The following is a 17,052-nucleotide window of genomic DNA, read 5'->3' on the forward strand; positions in this document are numbered from 1 at the left end:
TATCTCTCTTTTTCTGACCACACGAGCCTTTAAATTACTGAGCAATATGAGTAGGATTAAAGTCGTGGCTTTGCCAGCTAGATCCAGTCCATTCCTTAGCTTTCCAGCCTCATGGCTGAGGTATTGGCTGTAGCCACGTTTACTGCCACAACTCTACAGCATTTCAAGGTCCCTGCCAGCAAGCGAGCTTCAGCAGCCTGTGCTTGCAACACACGAACCGCCTGCGTAAAAGAGTCAGAGTTTGCCCTGGCAGGACAGCCCAGAAAGCCGGCATTTTTGAACAGCGCAGCCTTTTTCCTGCTACGGCTGAAAACCGAAAAGCATGCGTTCAGCTTTTCACCAACACCGTTTAAGTGTTTTGTGGCAGGACCTCTTAATGAGCTGCAGGGTTTTGCAGCTGAAGCTGAGTCAGGAAGCCTCTCTTAGATGAGAGTGCTTGCTTGCCTCTAGCAAGCGGAGTAGACCCGAAAATTGTTGCTACCAAGAAAACAAACATGCTTTACTCTTTCCCAAGCTTTCTCAGGCTTTTTGTGGATTCAGTTAGCCACACGTCTGGGCGCCATCTGTTGAAATAGGAGCGGCGGGGCTGCATCCCCAACACCCCAGCCACTTGGCTAGCTCATGCCCGAAATAACAACACACAAACTGTATTCATTTAAGAACTGCTTGGCCCATGAACTCTAGCCCTTACAGGCTAATTCTAGCACCTGGACTAGCCCATTTCTAGTAATGTGTAAGCACCCCAAGGTGCACTTACCTGGAAGATTGTAGCCTAAGTCCATCGTGGATTGGAGCTGCCTGGGAGAGCAGAGCATGGCGTCTCAGGTCCCTCTGGAAGCAGAGCAGAGTCTGACCTCACTTCCTTTTCTGCCCAGCATTTTATTCTGTTTATTCCACCCACCTATCTTTTAACCTATCAGGGCCAGCAGTTTCTTTATTGCTCAGCCAATGAAATCAACAGATTGATATGACACTCCCACATCACCTACGTGTAAGTACTTCCACTTGGAGAGATTGAGGATGAGTCTGAAGACCTAGATATGCCTTATTTCTTTGTGTGCCCAGCTGGGTCCTGAGTTAGGAATCTCTTCATGCAGCTTTCAATGGAGATCAAAACAAGTCCTGTTGCTTCCTGAAGCATGTGGTTACAGTTCCCTTGCTTTCTTTTCAGTCCCATTCTTAATTCACCTCCCAGTCTCAAGATTTTGTTGAGCTTAAGTAGCACACTTTCAATTTCTCATTTATGTTTTTTATTATTTTTCATTATTTTGTGTTTTTTTTTTGTTATGGTGGGGAAGTGTGTGTGCTTTTATGTGAGGTCAGGAAACAACTCTCAGGAGTAGGGCTTCTCTGCCTACCCTGAGGGATGCAATCTAGGTTGTCAGGTTTGTAAAATAAGCATCTGTACCCTTGGTTGCATCTGGTATCTTACAAGCCTTTTATTTTTACTTGTTGAAACAGATTCTCATGTATCTAAGTGTGGCTTCAAACTCATTTTGTAGTTAAGGATAATCATGAACTTCTCCTCCTCTTGCCTCTGTTTCCTGAGTGCTAGGATTATAGGCATGGTCCACTGTTTCTGGTTTTATTTTGTGCTCAGGATCAGACCCAGGATTGATGCATTCCAGGCACCGATGTAACAATTGAACAACATCCCCATATCTAGATTTCTTTATCTTTGAGAAAATGAGATTTTCTTTTTTATTTTGAAACTATTCTCTGCCATTTTATTGTCAGTTGAGGAATAAATGGATCTTAAGTAAACAACTGACCTTTAAGTAGATAATGAACTAAATGAAGGCTATTTTATCTTCTCACTTGTTTTTTAAGGGAATTACACTTTAGTGGATGGAATCTAAAAAATATTTTTTTACTTTTTATTCCATTCAAATCAATGTCAAGAAATATTTCAAGAAAACTACTGTGTTTGTCTACCTTCTGCCAATGGAGATTATTCTTTGAATCTGGCCTGTCCTCACTGGGTCATGAATAGAGAGGCACAGACTCTTGTCTACACTTCACTGGCAATCTCTGTGGGGACATCCAGGCAGTTGTTCTTGGGTGAAGTGGTTCTGATTTCTGTACTATATTATTTAGCATAGAAACTAGAATGTTGACAAGTATAACTCCATACTCATGCAGAATTCAGCAGCCCATAGTTTCCTCTGGCTGTTTCTCTTCTAAACAGCACTTAGAAATAATAAATATTAAATAACTAAATGAAATCCAGGATACCTACAATGGAGATAGACTTAGCTGGACACATTCTTCTCTGCTGTGGTAGTCTGTCATTTTCTTTCTAGGAGAAGCTGATCCTTGGTGATTTAATCAAATTAAATGACCATAGTTTATTAACACTTTTTGTACCATGACTCTGCACTGTCAGGTGATGGATTCTGCCACCTTTTGTCATGACATGGGAACTTTTTCTTCTGTTGGAGTTAATGAACACATAGGAAAATGATTGCTTGAATTCTCTGAAAGGAAGGATAAGACCACAGCTCAGAGATCACAGAGCAGCTGTCTTGATTTGTTGTGTTGTTTTGTGTCTCTAAAGCTGTCATCTTCTCAATTTTACTTTAGTGAGTCCCTTTCTTTCTCTTTCTTTTGTTCTTTATCTCTCCCCTACCATTTCTAGGAAACAGTCATTTAGAAATCACAGAGGGGGCTGGAGAGCCGGCTAAGAGCACTGGCTGCTCTTCCAGAGGTCAATCCTCGGTTATCACTGGGTGGCTCACATCCATCTATGATAGGATCTGATGCCCTCTTCTGGCAAGCAGGTATACATGCAGAACACTCACACAGTAAAATATAAATAAGTCAAGTTCTTTTTCTGTTATTGATTACTTACTTTTCTTCATTCAGGTGGTTGCTTGTAGTAGGAGGCTGCTTGCTTTTTCCTGGCTGCCCAGACCAGAAATAATCACTCAGAAACTATATCAGTTAAATCACTGCTTGGCCTATTAGCTCCAGCTTCTTATTGGTTAGCTATTACATCTTAATTTAACCCATTTCTATTAGTCTGTGTATTGCCACGTGGCTCTGGCTTACTGACAATTCTGTCTGGCGTCTGTCTTCGGCAGGGCTACATGGTGTTTCCTGACTCCATCTTCTTTCTCCCAGCAATTAGTTTAGTTTCCCCCACATAGCTCTGTTCTGCCCTGCTATAGGCACAAAGCATTTTTTTTTTTTAAAATTAATCAGTGGTAATCACAGCATACAGAGGGGAATCCCACATTAGTTGTTTTAAATCTTTCCTCCTTTCTTTCTTTCTTTCTTTCTTTCTTTCTTTCTTTCTTTCTTTCTTTCTTTCTTTCTTTCCTTCCTTCCTTCCTTCCTTCCTTCCTTCCTTCCTTCCTTCTTTCTTTCTTTCTTTCTTTCTTTCTTTCTTTCTTTCTTTCTTTCTTTTTTTCATTTTTATTGAGACAAGAAACCAGGCTGAATAGATGAGCTTTGAGCTTCTGAGTCACCTCTCAAGTGCTAGGATAACAGGCATAGCTCACCATAGTCAGTTTATTCAGTTATACAGTTTAAACCTAGAGTTACCTGTCCACCCTAGTGATTCAGATCTCTTTCTTTCTTTGTTTGTTTCTTCCTTCCTTTCTCTCTTTATTTCTGTATGCATGTGTGTATGTTTTTTTTGTATGCATGTATGTTGCCTCTGTGTATCTGTGTGTCTCTGTGTGTACATGTGTTTACATATGCATGGTGGGTGTAGGTGTTCACATGTAGAGATCAGAGGAGTACTTCATGGCGTCACTCCTCTCCCTCCACCTTTATGTGATTTCCAGGACAGAGCTCAGGTCATCAAGCTGTACATCAAGTTCTTTACCTGCTGAGTTGTCTCTCTGGCCCTGCAATGGGATTCATGATGGTCAGAATGACTGCTGTGGAAGCATGTCTCTGCAGGCTCTGGATGATGTGTTTTCAGGGAAGCAGGAGTCAGCGATCTGCAGATACTATAATTGCCTTCAAGTCCTCATGGTGAATGTTTCCTCTGTCCACACAGATACGAATATGAAACAACGATTTCATCTTCAAGCAACTTGTCCTCAAACAGCTTCTTGTGTTCAGGAAACAGAAGTCAGACCTTAATGCCAACTCATGATCCAGCAGGTGGACTGGTGCTTCCTATTGATTTCTGCTCAGGGACAGGGTCACAGAACACATTTTAATGAAGGCCTTTGAATGTGACACTGGATTTAGTAGGCACCTAATACAAGTGGACAAACCATATTTCTCTCTTCAGGGAAGGGAGTTGTCTATAATAACATAGAACACTCTGCCTCCTGAGTTTGAATATACTTATTAAGACTCCTCTGCTTTTTAAAGTGGTATTTAGACACAAGATTTTATCTCTATGATGGGTCTAGTTTGGTTTTCTGTTGTTGTAATAAAACATGGACTAAAAGGAGTTTGTCTAGCTTACAAACTGTAGCCCACCATGATTGAAGCAAAGGCAGGAACCTGGAGAGAGAGAGAAAGAGAGAGAGAGAGAGAGAGAGAGAGAGAGAGAGAGAGAGAGAGAGAGAGCAAAGCAGAGAGCCCCAATGAGTCTTGTATACTGGCTTGCTCAAATATGTCTATTATACAGCCTAGGCCAATCTGCTGAGGCCTGGTACTGCCCACAGTACTGTTTGCCATATTTCATCAATTATCAAAGAAGGAAATGTCTCATAAACATTTCCACAGGCCAGTCTGATAAAGGCAGTTCTCCAACTGAGATTCCTTCTTCTCAGGTATGTCTAGATTTGTGTAATATTGACAAAATCTAGCCATCACAGTGATGCAAATAGGAAATGTAGCCAGAAAGAAGCTTCCTCCAGTCATTGCTGTGCGTCAGATACACCGTGGGAAAGCAGGTGTCTATGTCACAGCTCAGAATTCTTGGGTTAACCAGGAGTTTGTCTTTCAGTCTCCTTTTCCCTCTTTAACACAGACATTATATTTCAACCACACAGTGGTTCCCTTACTTTCTATGGGCTCATGCACTGTGGTCCTGGCTCCTGCCCTTCATATACTGTATTAGTAACTTTCCCATCACTGTGATCAAAATCTCAGACATCTCAAAGGAGGAAAGGTTTGTTTTCACTCATTGTTTTACGCTTTAGCCCATGATCACTTTGCCCCATGTTTATGGACAGAGTACCATGGCGACATGAGTGTTGGCTGATGTTCTTCTTCATTTCCTGGTGTGAGGGGAAACAGAAAACAAAATGCAGGAAGTGTTGGGATACAGTCTTTGGACATGCCACCCCAATGAACAGCTTTGTCTAATTAGGGTCACCTCTTACCTTTCATTACTTCACAATACTGCCAATCTCATGACTCCATCAGCAGATTAGTCCATTGATGGTTATGTCAGAGCCATCGTGACCTGTCTTTGTATATGCCTCAGAGACAGAGTCAGATGTTGTGTAAAAGGACTCACTGTATGTCCTTGTTGCTTTTATTTGTTTTTGATGGAGCACCATGACCAAGGGAACTTATACAAGGAAGAATTTATTGATGATTATGGTTATGGCGCACTGGTTCTCACCCCTACTAATGCTGGGACTCTTTAGTACTATTCCTCGTGTTGTTACGGCCTCCCAGCTATAAATTATTTTCATTGCTACTTCATAACTGTAATTTTTCCAATGTTTTAAATGATAGCATTTATCTATGTTTTTAGATGGTTTTAGGTGACTTCTGTAAAGTCATTGTTCTAGAGGGGTAAGAATCAATCATGGCAGGGAGAATGACGGCAGGAGCTTGCATCTCAACTATAAGCACAAGGCAGAGAATACAAACTGGGCTAGAGGGTGAGGCTGTAAGCTCTCGAAACTCATCTTCAGTAACATTCTTTCTCCACCTTCCCAAATACCACCACCAGTTGGAGACTAAGTGTTTTACACCACAGCCTTTTGGGGGACATTTCAATTCAGAGTACCACACCATTCTCACAGAGAGCCTGATTGGTTCCCAGCACTAACATCAGTTTTATACAATCCCTGTCAATTCAATTCTGGAGAATTGAGTGACCTCTTCTAGCCCTCTTGGATACCTGTACACACAAGGTGCACATATGATCATAAATGTCTGTACACACATTTACATAAACTTTTAAAAATTATTTTTAAAGTCACATATGCCAAAGGACCCAACACATCTTCTGAACATTCAGTCTGGGACTGTGATGATCATGCTGATGATCACCTCAGGCCTGAAATTCTCCATTTTAAGCTAGATCCATGCCACAAAATTTTCAGCAGTCTCTAAAATTTAGATTGTCTCTGTTCTCAGAGAATCTGTAGAAAAAAAATAAGAGAGTCAAAGAGTAGCCATCTCTGAAGCTCTGAGCCACAGAAATCTAAGCAAATACCATGAAGCAGTGACCTCTGTGCTAGCCTGTTCTCACTTCCTGAACTAACCTTTGGAAATCCACCCCTTGTGCTCCTTGCATATTGGTGGATAAGTTAAAAATCTCCTCATGTACAGAGAACCAGGAAAGTACTTGAGTCTTCCAGTGTCTGATGCTTTCACTTCTGCCCTAGAAAAGGGTTGTGAGTCTCCTTGTGATCTGTAGACAGAAATCATCATGCTTATGAAAGATAAGAATCTGAATATATAGAAATGAAAACTGATTTTACTTTAATCAGACATAAGTGAAAGTTAGACCTCATGACCCTGTTGTGTTTAGGACATTTATGGGGGCAGCCCCTGAGCTGTCTGCAGCTCAGAGTACATTGTCCTTCACTTCCCTGAAGCACAATGCCAAGCTTCCCTAGGGAGTGGAAGTTCATTTAGCTTAGAACAAACTTGGAAGGTGTGTGCAAACCTTCAAAGATTTCTCCTTTTGCCTTTCAAGTCCAGTTGGCGTAGTTTGAGTTATTCTGCTACTCGATTCATTGGAGTATTTGATTGATAGCAAAAGATCAAAAACAACTTTCAAAATATGATTAATACTCAGTTAAAATATTTAGTTTCTACAATGCAATTCAACCTCCATCAGTCTTCTCTGTGTTGTGACAGTACAGTATCAATTGTCAGAGACATATGCACATGCATGCTTTGTTTTCCTTCCTCAAAGCTGTGGAGAAATGAAGCAGTGTACACATGAACTTACTGGGTCCATTGATTTGTGGAAAACTGAGTCCCGGATGTGAAGGAAAGTCCCAATTCTTTCTCTTTTCCTATTTCTTTAGTGTAAATTCTCACAGCCAATGTGTTGTCACTAACACGGAATTGGGAAGAGGTATTTATCTGTAGAGACATCTTTCCACCCAAGTGGGAAATGTTTCCAGCATAGCACTTATACTCTATTGCTAAGTATTCTTCCAAAGTAAGTAGTAGGGGTCACTTACAGATTCAGACAGCATAGTAAGTAAGGCAAGTCACTGACTGGTCACCTGGGCTTGTCGCCTGAGAAAGGCTTACAGAAATTTTTGAATTAATTGTCAATAACACTTGACTGTCAAAATATTAGCTAATTTTATCTTTTTTCATGCAGAGTGTGTGAAGGAAATTAAATCATTAATGTGGATATATGTAGTAGTGGGAAATATTATCCGTGGAATTGGTGAAACTCCCATCATGCCCTTGGGTATTTCTTACATTGAAGATTTTGCCAAATCTGAAAACTCTCCTTTATACATTGGTAAGTGTCTTAGTTAAGATTTCTATTGCTGTAATGGGGCACCAAGAACATGACAACTCTTTTAAAAGAAAAACATTTTCAGAGGTTTAGTCCATCATCATCATGTTGGTGTGCGGGCAGACACGGTGCTGGAAAAGGAGTTGATATATGTTGATATGCAGGGAAGTAGACTGTCCCGCTGGGCATCTTAAGTGTATACGAGACCTTAAAGCTCACCTCCACAGTGACACACACACTTTGTCCAAGAACATACCTACTCCAACAAGGCCACACTTTCTAATAGTGCTACTCCCTTTGGGAGCCATTTTCTTTTAAGCTGCCACATTAAGTTTGAAAATTACCCTTTCTGAGAGGGTAGAGATCAGTCATTGATCTGAATGCTTTGTGGTTTCCAGAACCATGAGCAGAGTTCATAAGACTGTTCAATGGGAGAATTAAATGATAGCTCTAGACAAACTACTTCATCAAGTTACTTCTTACTCATACTCCTGTGATGCTGCTGCACTACCTTTAAACCACTAGAGGCTCACCAATATTTCCTGGAAAGTCTTCCGTAAATCCAATTTATTTTATAGAACTTTGCTTTTAGGTTCTCATTATTTCATCTATAAGTTATTATGACTTCAATATTGGCCATTTTGTGTCTGTAGTATTTTAAAATATAGTTTTGCATTTTTAACTTTCTCTCTCTGATACATGATTAATAAAAACTCAGAGACTAAAATTGGGTTTCAGCCTGAAGACCCCAGAAGCAAAGCAGTCAGTCACTGGCTTTTATCTTGACCTCAGTTCAAAATGGTGTTCCTGCCTCTAGGAATCTCAGCATGAGACCCATACTGAGAGCTGGCTCCTCCCATTTTATAATCCTCTCTAAGGCTGGGATTAAAGGTGTGGACCACTGGAATTAAAGGCATAATACACTGCCCAGTTTCTATGGCCAACTAGGGCTACTGGGATTAAAGGTGTTACCACTGCCTGATCTGTAAGACTGACCAGTGTGCTGTTTTCCTCTAAAATCTTCAAGCAATTGATTAAAATGCCACTATTCTCATTCTCTCTCTCTCTCTTTCCCCTTATGTATGCATGTCGATTTGCATTAAATTATGGTGATTAGAAGACAGCTTTTAGTAGTTGGCCTGGGGACTGAACTAGAATCTTTGGGCCAGGTTTAATGCACAAGGGCCTTTGCCATCTGTAAACAGAGACTGTGGTTTTGTTTCCTGGCCACCCAGATCTGAATAGTCATACAAAACTATATTAATTACAATACTGTTTGGTTAATGGCTTAGGCATATTTCTAGCTAGCTCTTACATCTTAAATTAACCCATTTCTATTAGTCTATGGAAAGCCACGTGGTTGTGGCATTACCTCATTTTCTGTGTGTCTTGTTTACTTGGTGGCTGGCTGATGTTTGCTTGACTCTGCCTACTCTCTCTATATATCTCTGTTTGGATTTTTCACCTGGTTTTGCTCTTCCTTATAACTGCTCAGCATAGATAGAATTCTTAATAGTTCTGACAAATATCCAAGTTCATTTCTTGATAGTACTACTTGAAATTATCATAGAAACCTTACACATCTCCTAAGTAATATCCCCCAGCTGTGGGATGTTCCAGACTCTGAATAATGACAGGATGTCAAAAATGGAGAATGGTTCTTTTTCTGAATTGGGACTCCCCAAAAGACCTTCAGGTTCCAAGCTGCCCATGGAGGTCATGATGATGTCTATGGTCTATCTTGCCACCTGTGGCCATGCTGATGTCTATGGTTTCTCCTGCCACCAAGGGCTATGATGTTTTCTATATTTTTCCAGTAGCCAGGGTCCCTATGGATGCCTGTGGCCTGTATTACCACTAAAGGCCATGTGGATATCTATGGGCCCTGTTGCTGCAGGAGGCTGCATGATGGTGTCTGTGATCCATATTGCTGCCTAAGGCCATGTGATGTCCACTGTCTGTGCTTCTGCTATTAACCATGTTGACGTTTATGGTCTGGGTTACCTACTGAAGTCATGTTGGTGTCCTTGGCTCATGTTACCTCTGGTCATGTTGCTGTCTGTGGCCTGTGCTGCTACTGAGGGCCATGATGGTGTCTGTGTTTCATGCTTCTTCTGAGAGCTATGTTGTTTATGATTGTGATCTGTGCTACCACCAGAAACTATATGGAAGTTGATGATCCACTCTTGTGTGAACTCTAATTGTTCTTAATAGTAATAAAAAAAAAAACAAGTCAGATACTAAGGGGTGAAACTGAAAGATCAGAGAAGCAGAACAGCCAGACACCACGTCTACGAAATCCTCAAACAAAATGGGGTATCCTGTTTCTACAAGTTCTCATACTGAATGCCTTGAGCTCCTATCTCCTCCCGCTTTATATTCATCTCTCTGCTCAGCCATATCCCTCTGTCTCTAGTCCATAGTGCTGGGATTAAAGACATGTGACTCCCAAGCGCTGGGATTAAAGGTGTGAGCCACAACCACTTGACTCTTTCTATTATAGACTGGATCAATCTTGTATAACCCAGGGTAGCCTTGAATTGACAGAGATCCACCTGCCTCTGCCTCCCAAGTGCTGTGATTAAAGGTGTGTGCCACCACTGCCAGACCTCTATGGCTAACTAATGTGGCTAATTCTACTCTGATCTTCAGGCAAGCTTTATTTGTTAAAGCACAAACAAAACATCGCCACAATCCATGCTGCCACAGACTATACAGGGTAAGAGAGCTTCTTTTGCATTGGTGTTGATGGCTGCAGACTTGAGAATGAGAGACATAGAAGACTTCTGCGACAATCTCTTTTCCCTAGAACCTCCCCTCCCCCCTAAAGAAGAGCAACAGTCTAAAGAGGAAGCCATTGAAGAGGACTCTTAAAATCTGTGATAGGGATCCTGAAGTGTAGCTCTTCAATCAATGGGTTCTGGCAGGAATAGGGCTGATGGTTGTACTCTGGATAACCTGAAGACCCAAATCCTTGCCCTGCCTTGGTAGGGTCCCATTAGAATTCAGTGGTGCCCTCTGCGAAACAAGTCTGTCACACATGAGTTTCTGGGAAACATTCTATATTGAAACAATGGGAGCTTCTTTCCTAATATTATAGAAACCAGTACATGTACATGCATCACAAATATGTGCATGTAACAATTATGTAAGTATAAGATATAGACCAAGATTAATTTTTATATGTTTAATATAAAAGTATTTGAGGTAGTGGGAGAATGTAGCTCACATGTAGAACATTTGCTTAGACTATTGGATTTGCTATCCAATTGTGTAAAGGAAGGAAAAGAAATCTAATATTAGAAACAATTCAATCTTAAGGCTTTTTTTTTGGGTGTGTGTAAGCAAATTTAAGTGTGGTCATGTAACTTCCTGTCTTTGTTTACTTCCAGGGATTTTAGAAACAGGAATGATCATCGGCCCTTTGATTGGACTTATGTTGGGATCCTTCTGTGCAAAACTTTATGTAGACACTGGGTCTGTGAATATAGGTAACACAATACATTTTATTTATACAGTCCATTCGCTAGAATGCAAAAGAATGTTCCAGATTGCTACACACTGCCTCCTTTGATCTTCAGTTAGGGAAATTATCACTACTTGCAGATCTAAGAGAAGTGTGGTAAGGATAAAATGTCACCTTCTGAACAAAAGTCCACCATTCTCCCACCACACTGCAGCTGTATGTTTGATCTCAGAAGATTTACTTACATAGGTTTTTCTCAATGAAGCAGTCACTGTGGTTAACAGAACAGATCTTTCTGTTATGTGACAAGCACCAGTTTGTAAAGTTTTACAAGACAGACAGAAGTACTCATTTACTGCTTGAAAATATACACCTACACTGCTAAATAAAAATTAGTTAATATTTTAAAGCACTCACAAACCATAAAGGAACTGGATACAGTGTGATGTTTTATTATCTTTTTGTGCATTGTATGATTGCATATATGTGTGCACTGTGTGTGGGTGCCTGCTGAGGGCAGAAGAGGGTTTCACATTTCCTGAAATAAGAGCTACAAGCAGTAGTGAGACACCATGTGGGTGGTAGGAATAGAACTCAGGACCTCTGCAAGAGCAGCAATAACTCTTAGCCACTGAACTGTTTCTTCAGTCCAACTTCTTCACACACTGTGATGTTTTGAGATATGAATATATCAAGTTAATGCTGGTATCTTAAATATGCTTCACATATTTTTCTATCTTTTTTAAATAAAGTTTTAGCTATTATGCCATGTAGCAATTCAGAACTTTTTATTCTTAATTTCAACTTCACCCAATTGATCAACCTCAGACACTATTTCTTTTTTTTTAAATTTTTTTTATTGAAAAAAAAAATTTCCGCCTCCTCCCAGCCTCCCATTTCCCTCCCCGTCTTCCCACTCTTCTCCCCCTCCCCCCACTCCTCTCCCCCTCCCTCTCCAGTCCGAAGAGCAGTCAGGGTTTCCTGCCCTGTGGAAAGTCCAAAGTCCTCCCCCCTCCATCCTGGTCTAGGAAGGTGAACATCCAAACTGGCTAGGCTCCCACAAAGCCAGAACATGAAGTAGGATCAAAACCCAGTGCCATTGTCCTTGGCTTCTCAGCAGTCCTCATTGTCCGCCATATTCAGGGGCTCCCAGGTGCCCAGGGCGATGTCCCCAGTTAGTTCCTGGGGCAGCTGAGGATAGGGAACCTGAAATGACCCTATGCTATAGCCATACTGATGAATATCTTGCATATCACCATAAAACCTTCATCTGGCGATGGATGGAGATAGAGACAGAGACCCACATTGGAGCACCGGACTGAGCTCCCAATGTCCCAATGAGCAAAGAAGTCAGGACCACAAGGGGTGCACCCACCCACAAAGACAGTGGGGCTGATCTATTGGGAGCTCACCAAGGCCAGCTGGACTGTGACTGAAAAAGTATGGGATAAAACCGGACTCAGACACTATTTCTAAAGGTCTAAATTCATCCAGGGGGTAGCATATTCTTATAATCCAAGCATTTAGGAAGCAGAGGCAGATAATGACAAGCTCAAGGCCCAAATAAGAGAAATAACTAAGGTGTGATGGGCTTACAAATGATATAAAATTTTGTGTTCAGATGGATTATGATTTTAATAATTTTCTACAGTTTACCCAGGAAGGAATGATGCAAGCTAACAAAATATCTGTATTTCTCCACAGATGACCTGACCATAACTCCCACTGATACACGCTGGGTCGGTGCTTGGTGGGTCGGCTTTTTGATCTGTGCAGGAGTGAATATCCTGACCAGCATCCCCTTTTTCTTTTTTCCCAAAACACTCCCAAAGGAAGGATTAGAGGATAATGCAGATGTGACTAAAAGCAACAAAGAAGAGAAACACCAAGAAAAAGCCAAGGAGGAAAAACGTGGAATCACTAAAGGCAAACAGGAAAAACTTAACCCCTGTATTTGGTTTAGATGGGTCTGCAGGTAGTGGGGCATGTGTCTGCTGTGCTGAGTTAAGCTAGTTTGTCACTAAGGGTCCCTACTCAGATGCCTTAAACTTCCCAAGTTATCACTTGGAAACAACTCACATAATTTGTAAACAGATCATCTTATATTAGACTTTATGGAAAATTCATCAGTCTGGACACTCAATTGAGTAAATACAATTTTCCCTTCTGTTTTGAAAAGCTCATTTTACACAAAATATTAGTTCCAGTTAAAAGACATGAATAACCAGAAATTCAGCCTAAACATAATGTGAGAGAAATATCTGTGCTATGGTAACAGTGTAGTTTGATAAGAAAAATGACAGTTTAGCTGTGAGCATCCTTGAAGTTAAGGCTGGAGGAGAAATCCTGAGAGGTGTAATAATCTTCTGTATTTGAAGGTGTGTGATAGTTTACATGAGAACTGTTCCCTAAGGAGCAGACTGCTGTAAAACAAGCAGGAATGTTATTAACCTCTGGTGCAGAGCAGTGGTGCATCTGTGAGAAGCTGAGTGGTCAACACTGCCCATACCTGAACCTTGGCACTAATTTCCCAGCTGTGTGTGTAGTATTCTCAAGAGAGCTGGGTTAGTGCAGGAGGTTAATTACATTATATTCTTGGGTTTCTGGGCTGTTCTGGTGCAGACTACTGTGGGGAGCACTTTTATTGTCAACATTGCTATTTCCTTCGATACTCATAACATCTATGATGTTATGATGGGCAATGAACAACTGCACATTTATCTTAAGGTCTATGGACCACAGCTGAAGAGCCAGTCACTGGCAACCAGTTCAGAGCTTTGAACATTCTCAGAATTGTGATCATATTAATGATTCTCCTGAGAGCACTAATACTGATTATTTTTGTGCCACTGTGTGGTCTGCCAGATCAACATAACTAATTTAAGTTTTTATCTTCTGTATATCCTGACCACAGTTTTCCCTTCCTCCCTTCCTCCAGTGCCCCCTTCTCCCAGAAGTTCTCTGTTTCCCTTCAGAAAAAAAAATTGGGCCTCCCTGGGATAGTCACTAAACATGGCATAACAAGATACAATGAGACCAGGCACAAACCTACACATCAAGGCTACCCAAGACAACCCAGGAGGAAATAATTCATGAGAGCAGACAAAAGAGTCATAGACACGTGAACTCCCACAGTTAGGAGTCACACAAAAAGACCAACTGAACAGCTATAATATATATGCAGATGATCTGCACGCTCTGTGATTGCTGCTTCCATCACTGTCAGCCCCCATGAGCCCTACTTAACTGAAACCTGTGGGCTGTGCTTTCCTGGTGTCCTTGGCCATTTTGTCTCTTACATTTATTTTTCTCCCTCTTCAGTGAGCTTTTCCAAGCTCCAAGGGGAAGGGCCCAATGGAGACTTCCATTCGGGAGCTTTGTGTTTGCCCCCATCAGCTGCTGGTGGGAAGCCTCTTTGATGATGATTTGACTAGGCACAGATTTATGAGTATATAAGAATAGCATTAGCAATCATTTTTGTTGATTTTCTTTCTATCATAAATCTTTGGGCATCCAGCTTCCTATTCCTGTTCATCCAGGCTATATTGAGCACGAGCTCCCATTAGTGATGTGGATCTCAAATTAGATTAGTCATTGGGTGACAATTTTAAAAGGTTCTGTTCCAGTGTCTTACCCCATCATTCAGGTGGGATAGATGAAAGGTGTTGGGTCTGTGGCTGGGTTGTCTGAGTTCCACCTCTGGAAGCCTGTTCACAGAGGATACCTGGTTCATACTCTGAATCCTCCTTTACTAGGAGTCTTCACTAGAATCACCTTCTTATAAACCTGAAAGTTTCTAAAGGACTCTGTTTCCACATCACCCAACCAAATGACCTCCAATTCCAGTCATTTCTCCCATGTGCTCTCCCTCTATTACCACCTCTCACATGACCCCTCCTGTTCTTATTAGCACTCACCCTTGTAGTCGATGGATGCTTGTCTATTTCCAGCTGCCTAGATCCAAAATAACCTAACAGAAACTGTATTAATTATAATACTGTTTGGCCTATTAGCCTATGCATATTTCTAGATAGCTCTTACATCTTAAGTTAACCCATTTCTATTAATCTGTGTATCACCATGTGGTTGTGGTCTATTGACATCTGGCGTCTGTCTCCTGTGGTGGCTACATGGCTTTTCCCTGACTGTGCCTACTCTCTCTCTATATCTTTCCCAGCCTGTCTATGTTCTAAATCACTGGCTGAAATCAGTTTTTTTTATTATCCAATGGCAATAAAACATAATCATAGCATACAGAGGGGAATTCCACATCACCTCCCCTTTTCTGTTTAAATAAAAAGAAGCCATGTAGCTGCCACAGGAGTCAGACATACTGGAACCTTGTCATGGTAAAGTATAAAATAATAGAAATGGGTTATTTTAAGATGTAAGAGCTAGCTAGAAATTTGCTTAAGCATTGGCCAAACAGTATTGCAAATAACAGTTTTTGTGTGATTATTTCAGATCAGGGTAGCTGGGAATGAACAAGCAGCCTCCACCAACACACCCCAGTCTACTTGCAAAATTAATTCTCTTTTCCCTTCCTACAGTCCACTAATCCCCACTAGAGTTCCTTGTTACTTAGCCTTTCTGTGTGGATTGTAGCATGATTATAATTGATTCAACAGCTAATATCTACTTGTAAGTGACTGCATGCCGTGCTTGTCTTTTTAAGTCTGGATTACCTCACTCAGGATGATTTTTTTCTAGTTCCATGCATTTTCCTTCAAATTTCATGATGTCATTTTTTAAAACAGGTGAGTAATATTCCAATGCATAAATGTTCTGCATCTTCTTTACCCATTCTTTGGTTGAGAGACATCTAGGCTGTTTGTAGTTTCTGTCTGTTATGAATAAAGCTGCTTCTGTTTTTAGAGCTTTCATGTGTACTGTTAAGTTGCTAGTATGAGATTTCTCCCATTTCTTTTTGCAGCCACTTAATGCTATATATTTTCCTCTTACTACTACTTTCATTGTGTCCCATAAGTTAGGGGTATGTTGTACACTCATTTTCATTGACTCAAGGAAGCCTTTAATTTCTTTTTTTTTCTGCTTTGGCCCAGTAAGTAGTCATTCAGTAGAGAGTTGTTCAGTTTCCATGAGTTTATAGGATTTCTCCTATTTCTGTTATTGTTGAAATCCAGCTTTAATCCTTGGTAGTTTGATAGGGAAGCTGGAGTTATTTCAACTTTCTTGTATCTGTTGAGACTTCCTTGGTGGCTGAATATGTGATCAACTTTAGAGAAAATTCTATGAAGTGCTGAGAAGGTTTATTATTTGTGTTTGGGTGAAACTTTACGTCTATTTGGTTCATAAATATCTTTAAGTGCCAGTATGTCTCTGTTTATCTTTTGTCTGAATGATCTCTCTTTTGGTTAGAATAGGGTATTGAAGTATCCCACAATCAATGTGTGATGGCCAATGTGTAATTTTAACTTTAGTAGTGTTTCTTTTACAAACATTGGTTGCCCTGGCATTTAGGGCATAGATGTTGAGAATTGAAAGATCATCTTGGTGAATTTTTCCTTTGAGGAGTATAAAGTGTCATTTCCCATCTATCTTGATTAACTTTGCTCTGAAGCCTGTTTTTCTAGATATTTTAGTGGCTATACTAGCTTGTTTCTTAGGTTTATTTGCTTAAAAAAATCTTTCCCAGACTTTAACTAAGGTAATATCTATGTTTGATGTTGAGATACATTTCTTGCATACAACAGAGGGTGGATCATTCTGTTAGTCTGTGTTTTTTTCCCCTTGATTATTATATTTATTATGTATATAAATTTATACACACATATATGTATGTATATGATATGTGTCTACATACAGATACACATGTGTCAATGAGGGCACTCAAGCTGTCAGACTTGAACAACAAGCACTTTTACCTGCTACACTATTTTGCTGGCCCTTTGAATTTTTTTTTTATTGAGAATAAGAAAAAAAAAGTTTC

At 40.5% G+C, this 17,052-nt stretch overlaps 2 protein-coding genes across 6 annotated transcripts in view; one reads left to right on the forward strand and one right to left on the reverse strand.

The window, feature by feature from the left end:
- The window catches only part of Iapp (islet amyloid polypeptide), a 44,857-nt gene extending 43,984 nt beyond the window's left edge, over positions 1-873 (reverse strand). Inside the window, exon 1 of one of the 2 annotated variants that reach the window (XM_050135303.1) lies at positions 758-873. The gene's annotated coding sequence lies outside the window, so the exon portion shown is untranslated. The remainder of the gene's footprint in view (positions 1-757) is intronic. The other variant, XM_050135304.1, reaches the window with a different exon arrangement.
- Positions 1-17,052, forward strand: part of LOC126497316 (solute carrier organic anion transporter family member 1A5-like) — a 98,923-nt gene that overhangs the window by 56,780 nt on the left and 25,091 nt on the right. For 3 of the 4 annotated variants that reach the window (XM_050135281.1, XM_050135279.1, XM_050135280.1), the window contains 4 exons: positions 4,010-4,116; positions 7,493-7,639; positions 11,029-11,127; positions 12,807-13,028. In XM_050135281.1, the coding sequence (XP_049991238.1) occupies positions 4,010-4,116; positions 7,493-7,639; positions 11,029-11,127; positions 12,807-13,028 (575 nt within the window). The remainder of the gene's footprint in view (positions 1-4,009; positions 4,117-7,492; positions 7,640-11,028; positions 11,128-12,806; positions 13,029-17,052) is intronic. The other variant, XM_050135282.1, reaches the window with a different exon arrangement.

The sequence above is a fragment of the Alexandromys fortis genome, unplaced genomic scaffold (assembly GCF_014885135.2).
Source record: "Alexandromys fortis isolate MF-2015 unplaced genomic scaffold, M_Fortis_MF-2015_v1.1 scaffold_21, whole genome shotgun sequence".
Taxonomy (NCBI): Eukaryota; Metazoa; Chordata; class Mammalia; order Rodentia; family Cricetidae; genus Alexandromys; species Alexandromys fortis.